The sequence below is a fragment of the Microtus ochrogaster genome, chromosome 6 (genome assembly GCF_000317375.1).
Source record: "Microtus ochrogaster isolate Prairie Vole_2 chromosome 6, MicOch1.0, whole genome shotgun sequence".
In the NCBI taxonomy this organism is placed as follows: domain Eukaryota; kingdom Metazoa; phylum Chordata; class Mammalia; order Rodentia; family Cricetidae; genus Microtus; species Microtus ochrogaster.
This window is the reverse complement of record NC_022013.1, coordinates 65202538-65220936: the sequence shown is the minus strand read 5'-3', so window position 1 is coordinate 65220936 and position 18399 is coordinate 65202538. Positions and strand designations below refer to the sequence as shown.

Genomic DNA, 18399 nt, shown 5'->3' with positions numbered 1-18399 from the left:
TCTGTGGGCAGGGCTAGGGGAATGAGACTGCGGCCCCGAAGCTCTGCTGATAGCCAGGAATGACTGCTTGTGATGGTAGGCTTGGGGTGGTGTTTCAGATGGGTTGTGGACAAGGTAGGTACTGAGGTGAGAATGCTTGGCTCTCACCAGATCTGATGGCTTTGAATCTGAAAAGGTCCTGGGGCTCTGCACCAAGAGCTGCCTGTAGATCTAACCGGTGAATTCTTGGAGAGGAACTGGGACCTGAGAGGTTGCATGTCTCAATGTCTCATCCCTTATTGCGTTTGGGCAGGTACAACAGGCCAGAGCTGCCTCGTGCCCCCCCTCCCCCATCCCTTACTGACAATTCTCTGCTGTGACTGCTATATCCCTGTTCCCCAGTGGTCCTGTAGATGAGGCCTCGTGTACACAGCCAAGGCACAACGGGACTTACTGAAACACTTTAATGGCCCTGGCCCTTCTATCTGGGTCTAGTAATCCAGGGCACAGATGAGGGCTACACCACGCTTTATCCAATGTCGCTGAGGCTTGTTGGTTGGGATCTCCACAGCAATAACATAGTTGGTTGAGTGGCCTGTGGTTGATAATGTTCCTGAAGCAGGCAAGAAAGAGGGACGGTTAGGTTCTACTCTTTCACCACTGGGTTAGCGGGGAAGAACATGAACAATGAGTTTGACAGACTTGAGTTTGGAATAGGAAGGGACCAGGGCCCAAAAGTCAGGCTCCTTGGTGACTTGATCTGATGAGGGCTCAGGCCTCCCTAGAGTTAAGGCACTGAGGATGGAGTTGCCACCACCACTATATTCCCTGTTTTCTTTCTCTAAGCCCCTGGTGGAAGTTGGGCCCATAGACTCCTAGGATGCATGATAGATTACTAAGGAGGAGGGCAAGCAAGCAGGGAATTACTGAACTCTGCACTGGCCCAGACTTCCATCAGCTCTCCCAGGCAGCTATCCTGGGTCCGTGTAAACTGACTAGACTTTTACCTGTAGTGGGTATGGCCTGTTTGGGTTGCCTTACCAGCGCGGGTCAGAGTCTTGTAGATGGGGCACAGGTAGAAGTCCTGGGTCACAACCTTTCGGTTGGCTACTGGCATGAGCCAGATAACAGCCATCTCTGTATACAGCTCTTTGGGCCGTGACTCAGCCAGCCGGAAATCCAATGGGTCCCAGCGAGCACCTTCCAGGAACAGTCCATGAATATAGCACCCTGTTTGCGGCCTTTCGTCAATTTCTGATGGGGTCCTGGACAACACCTGTGGTGGACACACAGACACCCACATTGAAGCAGGGTTAGGATTTGTATCAGAAGGCACAAATTCCCTCTTGAAAGCTGCTGTCTGCCTATCACCTATCTGCCATTTTAGTCTGTGACCTGTCGTCTGCCCTTCCCCTCTGAATATCTCTGGGGCTCTTGGCCTGGGTCTTTTCATCTCCTATGATTGCTTCAAACTTAGGTAATTATGACTGTAGTGCACCACCCCCTCTTGTGTTCAGACCTTGAAATCAAAGGCGATAGTGTCAATAGAAATGACGAACTTTCGGGCAAAGTTCTGCAGTGTGCCCGTTAGGAAAGCTTGAGGGAAGAAGAAGCCGCTGATCCAGAAGACAGGGGGGATGCCATTTTCGATCCAAGACTGTATAAAGTTCAGGCGCTGTAGCAGGTCCATGATCCATGAAGCCAGTGGTTTGAGTGATGGGTAGGCCTTGGTTTTCCAGAGCTCAGGCACAGCATTGTTGTACAGGCTGGTGGACATCAGCTCCAGCTCTAAGGACATTACCACTAGTCCCTTGAGTGCCTTGAGCATGTCACTAAGTGTCTGTGTGATCACCACTAGGAGCTTGTTGTACCTGTAGGGTCAGTGGCAAGGTATTAGTGGGCTGGGGTTCTGTGGCAGTCTCTGTGCCCTTCCATCTGTGCCCATAGACAATGACAGAATACAAGTTAAATGCGGAATTGGGTGAGGCATTCTAGGTACAATCACAGCTCTGGCCCTTAGTAAATATGTCATTTACTTAAGATAGCCAATCTTAGGCCTTAGTTTATTCATCTATAAAATGAAAATAAGCAGCCAAATTAGAAGACAGATGTTTAGTTAGCACTTAGCATGACAGCTGGCTAATAGCAATACCTTTTGTTATTATTATAGCACAGTAGCCCTTGACTGGGTGGCTAAGGTGTGGCAAGAAATTACCTAATGACTTCTTGTACCAGCACTGTGTTCATTGACTCCTCATATAGCACAGGATATTTGCTTATCACCTCTTCTAAGGGAACAGGCCCAGGGATCTGGAACAGAATGTCCTCAGCCACATCTTTTACTAACTGCAGGGAACAAAAAGATGAGAGGACTGAACTGGCTACCTCGAAGGCAGGATGGGGCAGTCTGGCCCAGACCTTGACCCTTTCCCTCCACTACTACCCACCTCCTCCCTGCTCTGGCCGCCCACTGAGGATGATTTGGGCTGCAGCTGGAGAATGGCACCGAATAGAGCAAAAGTCTCATTCTGGGCAAAGGTAATGTTGGCATTGTCATGCAAACCGAAGATCTCAGGCATGTCATTGAGTGGAAGGCTCTTGATGTAGGAGAGATAGCCCTAGGAAGCAAGAGGGCTGAAACTGAAGGCCTTGGCTTGTTCTCACCAGCCTTTGGAGTCACGGTCACCCTCCCCGGTTCACCTTCCTGTTGTTTCCGGAACTGCAATGGTCTCTGTGGTGCTGTACTGTGGTTCTTGCTTTCCTCTCGGCCATTTATCACCATCCCTCTGCTTGTTTCTGTAGCTGCTCAAACCTGACATACTCCCTCTTGTTTCTGTAGCTGCTCAAACCTGACATACTCCCTCTTGCTCACCCAACCCAACTTCAGTTCAGGATACTTCCCCCATCACCCTAGAAGTATGTCCTCAGGGAGTGTCTCTACCCCACACATAGCCTTCATGACCACCCACTAGTGATACATGGAATAAGTGAGGAGGGTTTGCCTACCCCCACAGAAGCCTGTCTCTACTAGGTGTGACTGCCTCTGCTGTGGGTGGGATTTTCATAGAAAGGTATTCTGGAAGGCAGGGCTATACCTCCTTTCTCCTGTGCCCTTTTGCGTCAAAGTTCCATGGGACCCCAGGAGCCCCACTGGCCCCCTTCTGTGGACTCACATTGAGGTCGTAGGTAGGTGGGATCTGGTGGTAGATGCCGGAGGCACTGTAACTGTGCTCAGAAGAAAGCACAGCAGGGTTGTAGAAATCTTCTAGGATGTTCATGACACAGCGACGGTCCCAGTCATCAGTCACACGACCGCCATAGTTGATCTCTCCGGCAGTGTACTTGAGAACCTGTGTGGTGGGTGGGTAAGGGTCCTTAGTAAAAGAGCCCAAGTCAGTGGCCCCCAACCTGCCCCCTGCCTACCTTATAGGGGATGTCATCATATTCATCTAGGAACATCTTGAGCTGGCTGATGCAGATGCGCAGGTCTCCATCTGTGAACTCATAAGGGATGTTGAAGCCCAGGGGCCCAAATTTACGGCGTTCAAGTGCATTCCCATGGAACAAGCACAGAGATAGCAGCAGTGACTTGAACTCCACAACCTGCAGGACAGAAAGGGACAGAATCATAAGAGGAAGGGGTGGGACAGGTAGGTGGGAGCTTAGAATATACCTCACTTAAAAAATAGAAAATTATTTTTAATTATGTGTATGAGTATATGGGTATGTGCACATGAGTGCTGTTGCTCACAGAGGCCAAAGGTGTCAAATCCCCATGGAGCTAGAGCCCCAGGTCATTGTCAACTGCCTGGTGTGGATGCTGGGCTTAAACTAAGTCCTCTGGAAGAGCTGCCAGTGCTCTTAGCCCCTGAGCCATCACCTTTCGACAGGAGTGGAGGAAGTCATCACTGAGACTGTTGTAGGACTTGAGCAGGTTAGCTTTGACACCACGTGGTGGTTCAATAGTCATTTTGGAACCATTTTGCAGGATGGACACTGGGAACTTGTTGCTGGGCAGGCTGGTGAGCCATAGGCGGAAGTCCCGATGTACCTGGTGGTCACAGCACGTCATAAACACAAAGACCTCAGCGAAGGTTCCTTCCTATCCAGAAACACCCTCTTGCTCTGACTTACTCCTTCCCTGAGTTGGTTAGGATATATGGCTATGTGGACAACTGGCTAAGAACAGGACTTAGCAAACTCTAGGGTCACCATTCTGTGCTGGGTAGCCTTAGGGAAGTCACCAACCCCCTGAGACTCAGTAATTTGGAGGGACAATAATAATCTAGTTAATAATCCAGAATAGTCAGTCATGGGTGGCCCACACTTTTAATTCCAGCACTTGGGAGACAGAGGCAGGTGGTTCTTAGTTTGAGACCACCCTGGCCTACAGAGTGAGTTTCAGGACAATGGCTGTCCTGTCTTGAAAAACAAAGACAAACAACAACAGCAGAAGTCCAGATTAATCTAGTTGCATCGTGACAGACATGCTTTGCATCTGGGTTTGGGCTGCATGCTTTGTGGGACTGTCTCATTTAAGCAGCCTCAGTCGTGATGGGTGGTTTATTACTCCTTTCACTGAGAAGGATCCAATGACAGGCAGCACAGTGCACCTTGTCAGGATTGATGTGCTCGATGAGACGCTCCAGGGCTGGCATCCAGCTTGGTGCCAAATGGCAGTTTTGAAAGAAGACCCACTTGCCCCTCTCTATGGAGCTACGCATCATGGCTTCTGCCCGAGGGCCCTAGAGAACAGGAACATTGAGTAGGTGACAGCTGCCCATCTTCCCCAGCCTGCTCCTCCTCTGCCTTATCATTACCTGCCCCTGGCCCAGGGAGATGGCAGAGAGCTTCTTGGAGAACTTCATTTCTTCTGCAAATTTGTAGAGGTCAGCAGCCGGGTCAGTGCCGGGTGACAGCACAAAGATGAGAGGGGTCGTGGAGTTGGACTCTTTGAACACCGCAGACAGATTGGCTGTCTGGAAGGATGGGAGATATGCTGAGACCACATGGGGTTGATAAGAGGAGGGTTCAGGGCAAGGGCGAGGGCAAGGGCAAGGACTCCTGAGGTTCCTGGAGCAGTTCCAGAAGGGCCTTCTGAGTCCTAGAATGTCCCTATTCAAGAGTTCTAGCCTGGACAGGGCTGGAAGGTAGTCCTCAAGGCTGTCATGTCCTTGAGACCCAGGATACCAGCTCTGCCTGGAGACCAGCACTTGCCTGGGGCTCAATGAAACGGGGTTCCAGGTGGTTGGCCACAAAGTCCTGCATGGCATTAGTAACCTTGTCCCCACGCAGACAACGGAGAACAAGCAGTTTCTGGAAATCATCCAGGTATGTGTTCCAGATGCCAGGCAAGAGCTCCCTGTAACAAAGCCCACATCTCCCTGAGAGCCAGCCCATGTGAAGCCACTGGTCCATGAACTTTGCCAGAAGGTTGGGTTTCCCAGGAGAACAGGGCTAGAGGCACAGGGAGACATTCCCATGGATGCAAGGCAGTACTAGGTAATATTTCAGATAAGGCCTCTGGGCAAGCCTGTTCCTGGGGTCTTCTCTTGTGTTCCTGGTAGCCTAGTCTGGGATCCAGCTCACCGGTGAGGCTCAGTACTGTCAAAGATGGCCTGGAATTTTCGGAGGTGCTTCGCGAAATCAGATGAGAACGTGGCAAAAGCTGGCAGGTTTGAAAGTGCCAAGATGTCTCTCCAGGCCCTGTCCGATAGCCAGTGTGGTGCAGGGTTTTCAGTCATGGTCTGGATGGAGCCTCCAGACAGGAGGTAGCGCCACTCAGCCTAGCAGAGTACAGGTCAGGTTGGTGCCTACACCCTGTAGCCAGCCTTTGTATCCTTAGGCCCCTCACCCAAGAAACTGGGTTACTCCTAGTGTCTACTCTTCTGTCCTTTCTTGGCTATGAGGCCCACGAGAGCTCCTGACTAAACAAGTGTGGGAGGCTCAGAACAGTTTGTCCCTGGGACAATCTCTGCTCAGCAGCACATTTAAGGCTCTTAGAAGTGCCGTGTTTGCTGGACGATGGTGGCACACACCTTTAATCCCAGCACTTGGGAGGCAGAGGCAGGTGGATCTCTGTGAGTTTGAGGTCAGCCTGGTCTACAAGAGCTAGTTCCAGGACAGGCTCCAAAGCTACAGAGAGACCCCGTCTTGAAAAAGCAAAACAAAACAAAAAAAACTAGTGTTCAGAGCATCATTTGGGCCATAATAACCCAGAATTCCCTGTTGTGTTTAAGCAAGGAATTGTGCTTCCAAAGACCTTTGTCCCCTTTACTTGTGCTATGCCTTTATTCCTGGCTTTCCTGTAATACCTATGCTGAGTTCTCACGCCCACAATAGGGTAACCCTCAGACAGACAGGCCCTGAGCCACCTGCCAGCTTCTGCACCTGGTTGATCTTGCCCTCATTCATCATAATACGGGCACATAGCAGGAAGGCGAACATGAGCTTGTGCTTCTCAAAGAGGCTGCGGCAGACATTGCTATAGAGGCTGTAGGTTAGGTAGCGGTTGATGTTGCTGATACGCTTCTTCAGGTTGTCTACGGGGTAGGAGAGGCGGTGACAGAGCATGGGGAAATTGGAGAGAGAATCTCAGCGTCTAGCCCAGCCTCAAAAGTCTCCCAGCAGCTATCAGGGTACTCTGTGCATCTCCCTAGACAGCTAGTATTTCCAGAAAAGGGCTCTAAGTAGGGTAGGGATGGAAGGTGGTGTCTTTTCCGGGATCATGCGTGTATGATATAAAAGTGAACAGAGATGAGGGTTCCTATGTGTGCTCCACCACAGAAATGTGCCCATAAGTGTTGCATCCATTTTAGAGTGGGCCTGTTGTGCCAGTGTAACAGAGCTACCTGCCCTCTCTGAGTTGGCAATGCCTGAGAGGAAGATGTTGAGGAACCACTCCAGGGAGTACTGGTACATGGGGTCCACGTTAGCCAGGTCTGACACACAGAAGAAGAGGATCTGGGTGCGGACAGCCACAGGTATGTACTCCATGCGTGTGAGATCAATGTCCTTCTCTGTCTGCTCTGCAATCCTGACCTTAGCCTGGGGAGAGGCGAAAAAGGAAAGGTGTTAGGTCCAGGGAGGCTATAAAGAGCAATAGGTAAAAAATGTAGGTTGAAGCAGGTTTGGGGCAAGTGGGGGGAGGGGTTCAGGTTGGCGAAGGCAGTTTCCAACCTGGATCTCGGCAGCCTTCATCTTGGAAGCCTCCAGCACCTTGATAAGTTCCATATCGTCTACAGGGTTACCCTCAGAGGAGCTGAGGCGGTACAGTATCTGGTCTTCAATGTCCTTCAGCTCCTGGCGCATCTTGGCATTACTGACAATCAGCTGGTTCTTGGCCTCTTCTAGATCAGGTCGTTCCTCAGCCACGACCTGGCCCAGTAGCTGGTCCTCTAGGCCACTATCGGGGTGGAAGACCATGTTTGTAGTACCTGGGGAACTCTAGGGCTCAATGTAAGCCCACATTTAACTCAGCACCACTGCTACTGTCAGCCTGGGAGGCCTACCCTCAAGCTGTAGGATTGATGCTGGGCTGCTTTCAAACTAATGGCTGTCAGCAAGACCTTGAATAGCAGGGCTGGCCAGCTAGATCCTGAGTTCTTTGGCAAAAGGAGCTATGAATGATCAAGTAAGATAAGGCTTAAGAGTGCCTGTTTTGGGGCTGGAGCGATGGCTCAGTGGTTAAAAGCACTGACTGCTCTTCCAGAGGACCTGGGTTCAATTCCCACACCCACATGGGGGCTCACAACTGTCTGTAGCTCCAGTTCTAGGAGACCCGCCACCTTCACACAGACATGCATGCAGGCAAGACACCAGTGCACAGAAAATAAAGAGGACGGTTCCCCTCCCACTACTTGTAGCTACTCAAATGGAGGCTTTAGTATGCAACAGGCCAGTGTGTGCCTGTGTTGTGTGTAGGGAGGAGAGGAACACTGTTAGGTGGAAATGAAGTAAGAGGGGCCCATGGAGGGTCTGCACTTTGGGATACCAGAGTGACAGGGAGGAAGTTGATGGGGCCACTAAGCAGGAAAGACAGACCTCTTGAGTCCCTGCAGCTTAGGGATGGCCAAGAGATGGCCAAGGGTCAGATGGCAGGAAGGGGCAGCTGGCGCTTTGTTCTTTCGGGTGAAGGCTCACCTGGGTGACAGTGTAAAGTTGATGAGGGTGAGTTTGGTAGAAACCTCTGGCGTGTAGTGAGGGTTGGGCAGCTTGGTGGTGATGTACATCCTGAAGTCCTCATGGTAGGGGATCACTGTGTCTCCCAACTTCAACACTGTGTTTCCTTGCTGCTTATATGTCTGTGGCAGGCAGGATGAGCGGGCACTGTGGTCGGAGTGTCTGGACCTGCGGTCCATAGCTGCCCCTTTCCCAACAGGCCTACCTGCTTGAGCAGCACAGGCTCTAGTGCTGGATCTAGCTCCTCACCCACATTTTCTAGAAGGCATGGCTTGCCAAAGCGGATAGCATTCTCCATGCTGCGCAGAAAGTCACGGTCACTCAACTTGAACACATCTAGCCCATTGTCCTTCTCCTACAGGGGAAGGTGGGGTTATGGGAGCTTAGAGCCAGCCCAAGGCTCAGTTGCTTCCCTAGAATTGGCTGAGCCTGTCTGACAAGGCAGCATTAGTGGGTCTGCTTACCATGTTCTTGATCCATTTGTTAGCCTGACTCTGAGGGTCAATGAAGTGGGTCCAGCGTTGGGAGTATTGATTGATGACCCCATTCTCCACTGACAGAGTATCATTGGGGAGGCCAGCAATCTGTGGGAATCCAGGTGCCATGCTGGTTCAGGGTTCTTATATGAGCTTAGGTGGCTGGGACATTAGCTACTCTCACTACCGGCTTGCTACACCCAGGAGGGCAGAGAGGAGGCATCCATGAGTTAGTTGGTAAAGGGGGTAGAAAGGAGGCAGGAGGATCTCAGCCCAGGTCCATATCCTGACATCTCCTGAGAGTTACCTGCCAGGAACGGATCTTCACCGGGTTTCCCAGGGTTGCAATCAGTGTGGGCTTGGAGGTGTGCGGGACTTGGTGAACTGTGAGCTGCCTGACCCACTGATCATAGAGTGATGTACGGTACTGGCCCTGGAGAGATGTAAAACCTGAGACCACCACACCAGACACATAGGATCCTCCTCACCTCTAGCTACAATACTGCTTGGTAAAGGCATGCAGAAGTCAAAGCTCAGTGCATTAGCTAACGTGGACTAGACATTACAGACACTTCAGGCCTGCTTGGATCCTACAAACCACAGACCCTTGTCTATGAAAGGGGTCACGCCTGCAATGCCTGCCCTAAAGATGGCTGTGAGAATTAAATGGGACACTGAGAGCAGCATCTGGCACAGGTGATATGTGCGAGCCTTTTTATACTCCAAGGGGAACTCCTCTGACCTGGGTCACAACTTGTACCTGCTCAGTATCCGCATGCTACATGCGGGAGGGAAGGAGAGGCACACCACAGGTTGCCCTCACAGAGAGAAGGCCTCTAGGGAGGGTCTCCTTGTGGGATGGATAAAGCTGGTCCAGGGTAGGGTGGGGGCTCTTTACCGTGAAGGGGCCCAGGTAGGCCACAAAGCCGGCAGCCACTAGTACATCACCAGAGATGTTGTCGAGCATGTTTTCCAGATTCTCCACAGTCTCCTGCCAGCGAACCTTCTCATCTGATAGTCCATTGATGAGCTGTAAAAACAGTCTTATGGTGTGGGCTCTGGGAGGCTGGGCTGAGGCCTGGGGCTGGCTCTGCCCACTCTGGCCCTGGCCATCAGCTGCTAAGAAGGGGATAGGGAGAGCCCAGGGGAAGAAGCTCTTCTCTTCCTGACGGTCCTGCCTGTAGGCTCTGTCGGAGAGGGCCACATACCTTATCAGCTCGGCCTAGGCGCTGCTCACACTGCTCACACTTCATTTCCAGCTCCTCCTTCTTGGCCACACACTCTCGATACTTGGCCTGCAGTGTGGCGATGCCATCTTCCACTTCACGCAGGTGCTGCTTTGCCTCTTCTAAGATCCTTTGTGTCACTTCCAGGTCATCCTGGGCTTCCCGCAAGGCTTGCTACAGGCAGGAAGAGGGCCAGCTCGTAGCCAGTACCTGGTAGGGGAGCTGGCCCCTTCTAGCTCTGAATAGTCCTTACCCGTTTGGGCTCTACAGCCTTGGCTACGAAGTGGTACTTGTGCATGGCGCGCACCCACTGGCAGATAGATGTGCAGGCCTTGGACACCTTGGCAATGGCAGCTGGCTGGAACTCCTCGTTGTCGATATATGGTTGGATGGCTTTGATAACTGCCTCCCCAATGTTGTCCTAGGGTGGAAATCATGGATCTCAGGACACTGCTTCCTTGCATCTTAGGTGCCTGCCAGAGAGCCTCCCACATCCGTGCTGTTCCCACCGCTGTTGACCATGGGCCTGGGAGCTGAGCTGCTGGCAGACTCTTCAAGGATCAGAGCTAAGGCAAGCCTAGAAGAGTCAGAGCTCAGGCTGTAAGCCCTCATGGACTGAGTGCCTCTCTGAGAAGGGTGTCTGGTTTCTCATCTAATGGAACAGTAGGAGGAGGCCTATGGAAGCTGTGAGGGAGTCCAGTTGCTGTGACACTGGTCACTGCCTTATGATGTGTGATGGCAGGGGGTAGCCCATGTAGGCCAGGCAACTGGCATTCAGTGAACTTCTGGACTGGAGAGGGGTTCACTGAAGGGGTTGTGGGCTTCATCCCGAGAAAACAGATGCCCATGGACACTGAAAAGTCCCAGATGGACATTGCAGAGGATCTAGCGATAGCCAGAGCAAGCTGAAGCTGAGGGAGGGAGACAACATAGAACAGGCAGTGAACCTCTTGACTATGGCCAGTGGGGGTGGGGATCTCCAGGCTGTGAAGCCTTGGAGTGACTGTGGGCAACATCCTCCTGGCCTGATCCCAGATTCCTCAGACATCTTTTGGGGAGGGAGAGGCTGTCATCCCCCCTGACAGCTACTTGGGGTAGGGGTGGGACAGCTCTATTCCCATGGTCCCAGACAGCTCTATGTCCCCCAGGGGTACGTGTGCTGCAGCTGGTGACAGGACAGGTAGAGGAAGAACAAGACCACAGTACCTGAAGATACTGCTGTGGCAGGCACTTCTCCATCCTACTGCATCTTACCCACAGGCTTACCCCTATGCTTAGCATGGTTACCTTGTCAAACTTGAAGAGGCTTTCAAGGAAGCGGCCTGGGTCTTGCAGCAGCCCCTTGCCTGGCTCCCAGTAGTCATCCACTTTGGAGCCTGGCTTCTCTCCAGGCACCTTCTTGGGCTTGATGCCCTTCATGATGCACACAGCTTCTATGACCAGCTTCACTCCTGGGGGTGGGCGCTGCATGGCACGTACCTATGGGCCATGTCAAGAGGTGTAGAAGGGAAAGTCCTACCCTTTGGTGAGGTGGGTCCCACCAACCAAGTCTTTACTGCCATAGGTCCTGGAGCCTTGGGACTGACTGGGGATGGCACAAGGCAAGTGGAACAAGAAGGTAGTATCTGGCTCTCATTCTGCCCTTACCTATTGGTACACAGTTACCAAAAGATATGTGGGGGGGGCTTGGGGGACACCATAGGACCTAAGAGGACACCAGAAAGAGACATGATAGTGAGTGTGAGAAGACGGGCAGCTGCCCACCTCTGTCACATCATTCTTGTTGAGGTTTCGGAGGCTAGCCAGGGCTGCATCCAGGGCCGGCAATGCCTCGTCCAGATCCTTTTGTGCGTCATCAGCAATAGCTTGGGCCTTGCTGGCCTTCTCATTGGCCTTAATCTCCTCTGCTTGCACTGATTTCCGGGTTTCCTCCGCTATGGCTGTGTCCACCTAGGAATGGGAGACAGGAGATCCAGTTAGTGGCCAGTGGCAAGAACAGAAATCTCCCCTTTCTGAGGGCTGAGATGGCCACCTTTTCTCTCTTAGTTGCAATAGGTTGTAGAGACCCAGGAAGGCCAGGAGTTCCTTCTGTATCTTGAGTGCCTACATCAGGGCTTAGGTTTGGGTGTCCCAGCCCAATTGGCCCACATAGCCATCACGTACGATGCAGAGATGTACCTCCCCATTTCTTCGGGAAACATTTTGTAACACTCTGACTCTAGAGAGCAGGACACTTAAATACTGGCAGAAAGCTGCCATGGTAATAATGGTGATATGTGCTGGGAGGACTGGACCCTTACTGTAAACCCTGATTCTGTGCAGAATCTGCCGGTGGTGGTCCTGCCACTCAGTCTGAGATGTGCTCATCAGCATTGCTCGACCTATTTGGATTCATCTGCCTTGCTCTTCATAGAACCCCTGCCAAGGGCGTGCCTGGCTTAAAGTATTAAAAGTTCTGCCTAAGTATTTGTCAAAAAAGACAAGATCTCCTGAGTAAATTGGGAGCATGGGGACCTTGGGGGAGGATTGAAAGGGGAAGGGGAGAGGCAGGGAGAGGAGCATAGAAAAATGTAGAGCTCAATAAATATCAATAAAAATGCAATTAAAAAAAGCAAACGGACAACTGGTGAATGAGGAAAATGAAGTAGACAAAGACTAGAGGACGTGTGAAAGCCAGGGACTAGCCATCTGATGTTTTGAGAGGTTGAGCATCCTCAGACAGGATCAGAGAGGAGGTGGGTCCAGGAACACCCCAACCTTTATCTGCTCCATAGTGAGCAAGGTGTCCTTGGCAGCCTCTTCCAGCAGGGGGCGCATAATCTCCAGCTCCTCCTGCATCTTGGCCACATCCTCAGAAGTTCTTAACAGCTGAGGTAGGGGAGAGCAGAGAAGACAAAACAAAACAACAGGTCTTACAGGGACCAGAGAGAGGCCAAGTTGTGAGAAGGGGGGCCCTGTTGGATCACTGTCATTCACGGCCCCCACGTCATTTGGTGGTTACTAGTGGAGGAGGCCTTACTCCCTGAGAAGCTGTGGGCACCACTGCTTGCCCTCTCTCTTCACGCTTTTAGTTTCTGTTCTTTCGCTGAGAAGGAAATCATCCCCTGCAGCATTTCAGGATACAGTCTAAAATTCTGGGTCACCTTGGCATCCAAGACTGCTATACCCAGCAGGAGGAACCCCCAGTTGCTAGCCACTATCTTTATAAGGCCTTCCTCAGGCCTACCTTGTCAAGGCCACTCTTCATGCGGTTTTTGGCAGTCTTCAGTTCCATTTTCTTCTGTCCAATGAGGATGGAGAAAATATTGAGCAGCTCCAAATAGCTCTTGGGGGTCACATAGTTATGGCGGGTCAGCTCTGCCAGGTACTCAATACATTTCTTGGCCACAGACTGGTGGATATATACACAAACTTGAATCTGTGAATGGTAGACCAGGGATACTGTGGCACTTCAGCAAAGACCAGGTACTGGAGACCCACAAAGCCACTGTGTCTTAGTCCTGAGGAAAGGGCCACAACAGAACTCCTCTACCTCAGATTCACTGTTTCCTAAGGTCCTCGAAACCCCCAGGTCAAGGTAACCCTTTATGCAGATGGAAAGCCCAGGGCCCATACTAGTCAAGAACAGAGCTGGCTTTGACCATAGGGTCTCCAAGCTGTGGCCCAGGGCCCTTGCCACAGCTCCCTGAGCCTACCTCTCTCTGAAAGCCCTAAAATGGCATCCCTTCAGAAGCTGGGTCTAAGACAGGGAAATGTTGGGTTCATCTTAGTTCTTGGCCCTCAGAAGGCCAATGTTCTCTGAGACTGAAGCAGACAAATTTGGCTTAACCTGTTGGTGTGATCAGTCTGTGAGGGTTGTCAGGGGGCTCTTGGAAGAAAGGGGGATGCTAGCCATTTGTAGAACACTAGGTCCCCATATGATTCAAGGCATCATTTCACAGATGGAGAAAATGAGGCATAGACAGGCAATGCCATCTCACCAAAGCTTTGCTGCCAGCGGTAGGGCTCTTATCCAGGCCTCAGCGACCCCAAGCCTCTACCCGAAGGGAAACATTTCTCCCCAAGAGACTGCTTCTCACCAAGACACCTACCAGCCCTTGAATGACTTCAAAGGAAGATTCCAGTTCTGGGATCTCGTTCAGGAACATGGTGGCCACAGATTGCAGGGCTTCTGCTGGCCACTCGTTAAACCAGTCAATGGTGCAGCAGTTGACAAGGGAGGGGAACTGCCTTAAGCGAGCTCGGAAGACCTCTCCGATGGGACTGAGGGAGAAGGATCCACATGAGGCTCAGAACTCAGAGCCCATCTATAGACCAGTGGCACAGCAGCCAGACCAGCCTAGTAGCTTGGTCTGAATGGCATGGTGGCCAGGCCTGGGGCCACGTTTGGTTTCATAAGACCCTTCTAGCATCCCTGAGGCCCCAGCGTGACCTAGTGACAACTGCATGTACCTCATGCACAGCACCATGTGGATGTTGCTGCGCACACGTCCAGTATAGGCAGCCATGAGGTTGGCTTTGGTGGGCTGCAGGCCCTGTTCTTGTATGTAGGGCCGCATAGTGTTGACAATCTGATCTTGCTCATCTGCATTGTAGAGGTTGGGGATGTCACCCGAGTTCAGGACGTTGTTGATATCCTCTAGGAAGGACTCATTCTTGATCTGGAGGACAAGGGGAAGGAGTTAAGCCTTTACAGAAGCGCCCCCCCCCCCCCGTGTATCACAGTTCATGAATAGTCTTCCTGGACTTTTGTAACAGCCCCATATACAGACCTAGGCCAAGGTCACTCAAGTGGTCTTATAATCCCTGGACTTGTATTCAGATCGGGCCCATTGTGGAAACTCTGAGTATAACCTGTGGGTTGTGGCAGGGCCCCAGGTCCTGGGTGGTGGTGTAACATCTTTCTGATCTCCTCTGGCTTTCCTCCAGGCCTAATTTTACCACAGGAAGAAACAAGAGCAACTGACAGAGGCCTCTGGCCTGTGTTAGAGGGAAATCTCATTTTCTTGACCTTATGAAGGGGTTGGATAGGTCTAGGAGGGAAGGGACTTGTCTAGGGTTGGAGTATGATCTTGGAGCCTAAGTCTAGGAGGGGAGGGACTTGTCTAGGGTTGGAGTATGATCTTGGAGCCTAGGTCCCCTGGCACTTGTACTGAAACCAGGCTGGAGTGTTACAATGATTGTCTTGTGGCCTCTACTCAGAGACCAGGAAAGAGGACTTATAAGGCCTTATATACTCCCAAAGAGTGGAACTATGTGTCCCCTGTCCCTCAGGAGCAAACTTGTGGTCCTTAGGTACTTAGCATAGGAATTCACTGCTTGTGGGTGGTGTGCTATATTGTGCCAGGGCACCTTTTTATGCTTAGAGCATAAATAATGACCTCCATCTTCCCTGAGCCCCTGGAGGCTGGGTTTGGTTCCTCTCTTGACCAATTCAATCATAATCCTACCTGGTCCTGATGTATAGGGAGTTGAGTGTATAGGACTGACCACTTATAGGATACCACTTGGGGACACTCTGTTCAGCCCACCCAGAGCCCTGCCCACTGCTGTGTGGCTGCACCTGGGTGTCTGAGAACAGGAAGGTGATGGGCAGGTTCTGCAGGCCAGCCTTGAGCAGAACCTTCTTGACATCCTCACGCCACTCAGTCATGCCGTAGTTCTTGGACAACTCGATCTGGAAGCACTCATACTCAGCCCTGGAGGCAGAGTTTGGGTCAAGGTGCGTCAGAGGCCTGAGGCCAGGCACTGATGGATGGTGGCTGCTCATACCCCAGCTGGCTACCTGACATCTTGCTCTTATCCAGAGTGGACTTGCAGGTTCTCTAGGTCCTGTACCCCTTCTCTTATTTCCTGGCTTTTGCTTACTATTCCTATAGTCTGTCCATTTAATCCCCAACCCTCCACACTCTGATTCTGATAGCAGGCCAATGGATACTTCTCCTAGGCATCCTTTTGGGATGCTTGCTTCTAACCTCCATCCACATCAACAAAGGGCACTGTTGCTGCCTCTTCTTGGGGTCCAGGTCCCATTTGCAGAAGTTCACATGCTAGGGTTTGTGTTGGAGCCACGCCAGGATTCTCCCATGGTGGAAAAGCACCTGTTCTAAATAGTCTGCCACATGCCACCCACTGCCCACCATCATCCCTTACATGTGGGAGGCAAGTCGAGTGAGGGAGCTGCGGCCACTGCCACCCACGCCCAGCAGCAGGGCATTGCCCAGCGCCTGGCGCAGGGTACGACTGATGCGGCAGATGTGACTCATGGCATCCACGAAGAGGACCAGCTTCAGCTTGGCTGTGTTGATCTGGTTGTAGTCTTCCATGTACTCCTCAATCACCTGCATCATCTGGGGACAGGGAGACGGTGGGGGATGTCAGGTTCTCCGCCGTGGAAGGGTCCCCCAGTTCCCTCCTGCTCTCTGTTCAGACCCAGAACAGTGAGTGATGGAGAACTCTATGATATGGCAAGTTGCAGATTTTTTTCTGGGGGCTACAAGTCAATCTTGTGCCTTATGTATCTTCAGGTGCTGACAAACTAGCCCAGATTGTTGCTTGAATGCTGGAAGGACCCTAGGCAGATGCTAGCTCTGCCCCTAGCCAAGTCGCTACACTCTCTCTCTAGAACAGTTCCTAGCCAAGTCTCTATACTCTGACAGCCCCAGCACCCACCCTCAATGTGGAATACTAGGATAGCTTGTCTCACCGTGCTTCACGAGGAATCTGTGACTCTCTGTATTCATAAAGTCCCAATAGATGCTTTGGGTTCACCCACTAGTGCTGCTTTCTTTGGAGTCTAGTCAGTTCCACCTTGGAAGTGTTTGGGGAGGCCCTTGTAGAAATCCCCTGCCACTGTTTTTGTGGCAGCTCTAGCTATACATAGATTCGGTGGTTGGAACATTGGAATGATGCATGCCAGGCCCTCTTTGATAGAAAGCTGACCCCTCCCATGGCTAGTTCTGCTCCTTCTGTGTGTGGAGAGAATGTCAGGTCTGCCTATGGAACACACCAGTCTGAAGCAGCCCTGGTGAGATCACTGGGAACTAGGAGAGGATGTCTATGGGGAAAATCACCAGGCGGTCCACCTCAGCATCGCAGCTTTGAGGCCACTAGTGGAGGCCACTGATGAAAACCTCAACCTTGTCTCCCAAGGTGCTGAGTTATGGCACTAAAACCCTCCTGCCCCTCTGTGAGTGAGAACGACAGCATCTCAAATGGGCACAGCATGCCAAGTTTGCAGATGTGTCCAGATGAACTCAGGCTTGTTCTCACAGATGGGCTGCCTCGCTAAACCCGCAAGGAGGAAATGGGGACTCAGAGAAGCCAACTGCTGTTTTGACACTCTAGCCTAGTACAACGATTCAGTAATGGTGATAAGAGAGGGTCTGAGGTCTTCCACTCATCCTCTGTAGACTTTGGGACTCTCTAGGCACTACCGTTGGGGCCCCTGGACCTACCAGAGCAGAGCATCAACTCACCTTGTTCTCGCTGGTGATGAGCTCATAGGACTTCACATCTGAGCCTGGAGACATGAAGTCCCCATAAAGAATGGGTTGGAAGGGGCAGACTTTGCTGAAGGCCACCCCTAACTCCTCCATGTGGGTCTCAAGGAGCTCGTCAAACCAGCTGCGGTCTTCCTCGTTCACCAGTCGGTCCCGGAACACACGGCAGTTCTCATGGTACCACAGCCGCAGCAGCTGCACCTTGTCCTGTGAGTGCCTGGTGTCAGTGACTGCCTTGCCCCAGCCCAGAGAACCAGGAGGAGAGACAGAGGGTAGGGACATGCTTCTTGGGACTGGAGCTGTTGGAAGATGTGCCTCTGGCCAACTGAATTGCAGAGTGCTTCTTGGGCCACGCTATCCCTAGATCTCAGTGTCCACCAGACACCCAGTACTAGTAGCTGGTCATGGGCATCCTGAAGTTATCACTTCTCTTTCTTTAAACCTCCAATCTCCATGCCTGGGAAGGATACTTCATTCCCCTGATACCTTCCCAACACCCCACATCTAACTGCTCGGCAAGCCCCGCCTATCTCTCTCTGTCTGTTTGGATCCATTGCCCACTGTTCCACTTCAATGCCCCTCAGGGTAACTGGGCACACTAAGGAAGTTCCAGGTTTGCTATGAACCCGACAAGGCCAGAACCAACTTTTGTCTTATCTACCCCACCTCCTAGGGCTAGCTGCACTTTGGCTGTTTAGCCAGTGGCTCCAGTGTGGCTCCCCATCTGAGCTTCCGACTGGACCCATAGTCTGCCCACTGACTCCTGTGCATCCCACTGCCTGCTCCTTACACCTGCACATTTAGTTCTCAGAGGCGCCTTCTTCACCTCTCTCCACGGTCTCCTGCACACGGCCTCTACTAGAAATTCTCCTACCCCCTTGCCTTCTCCTGACTTGTTCTCGGCAAGACCTCACCACGGTCACAATTTTGGACATGAGTGTGACTAATGAGATGGGCTTAGTTGTGCTAAGGTCTGGCTCTGGTGGGCCTGACCCTTTGTATCCCAGTTTGACTAATGAGATGGGCTTAGTTGTG

At 51.8% G+C, this 18399-nt stretch overlaps 1 protein-coding gene across 1 annotated transcript in view; it reads right to left on the bottom strand.

The window, feature by feature from the left end:
• Positions 1-184: 184 nt before the first annotated feature.
• The window catches only part of Dnah1 (dynein axonemal heavy chain 1), a 64511-nt gene continuing 46296 nt past the window's right edge, over positions 185-18399 (bottom strand). Inside the window, exons 48-78 of the mRNA XM_005348721.2 lie at positions 17341-17571; positions 16016-16212; positions 15426-15561; positions 14315-14523; positions 13954-14125; positions 13089-13280; positions 12620-12730; positions 11627-11812; positions 11150-11341; positions 10116-10283; positions 9845-10036; positions 9535-9666; positions 8944-9069; positions 8625-8744; positions 8366-8515; positions 8122-8282; positions 7159-7384; positions 6831-7026; positions 6370-6521; positions 5569-5765; positions 5197-5341; positions 4800-4958; positions 4593-4724; positions 3860-4030; positions 3403-3582; positions 3153-3329; positions 2427-2597; positions 2195-2325; positions 1499-1850; positions 1021-1255; positions 185-592 (exon numbers count right to left, since the gene is read on the bottom strand). Of these exons, the coding sequence (XP_005348778.1) occupies positions 471-592; positions 1021-1255; positions 1499-1850; positions 2195-2325; positions 2427-2597; positions 3153-3329; positions 3403-3582; positions 3860-4030; positions 4593-4724; positions 4800-4958; positions 5197-5341; positions 5569-5765; positions 6370-6521; positions 6831-7026; positions 7159-7384; positions 8122-8282; positions 8366-8515; positions 8625-8744; positions 8944-9069; positions 9535-9666; positions 9845-10036; positions 10116-10283; positions 11150-11341; positions 11627-11812; positions 12620-12730; positions 13089-13280; positions 13954-14125; positions 14315-14523; positions 15426-15561; positions 16016-16212; positions 17341-17571 (5421 nt within the window). The 3' untranslated portion in view covers positions 185-470. The remainder of the gene's footprint in view (positions 593-1020; positions 1256-1498; positions 1851-2194; positions 2326-2426; positions 2598-3152; positions 3330-3402; positions 3583-3859; positions 4031-4592; positions 4725-4799; positions 4959-5196; positions 5342-5568; positions 5766-6369; positions 6522-6830; positions 7027-7158; positions 7385-8121; positions 8283-8365; positions 8516-8624; positions 8745-8943; positions 9070-9534; positions 9667-9844; positions 10037-10115; positions 10284-11149; positions 11342-11626; positions 11813-12619; positions 12731-13088; positions 13281-13953; positions 14126-14314; positions 14524-15425; positions 15562-16015; positions 16213-17340; positions 17572-18399) is intronic.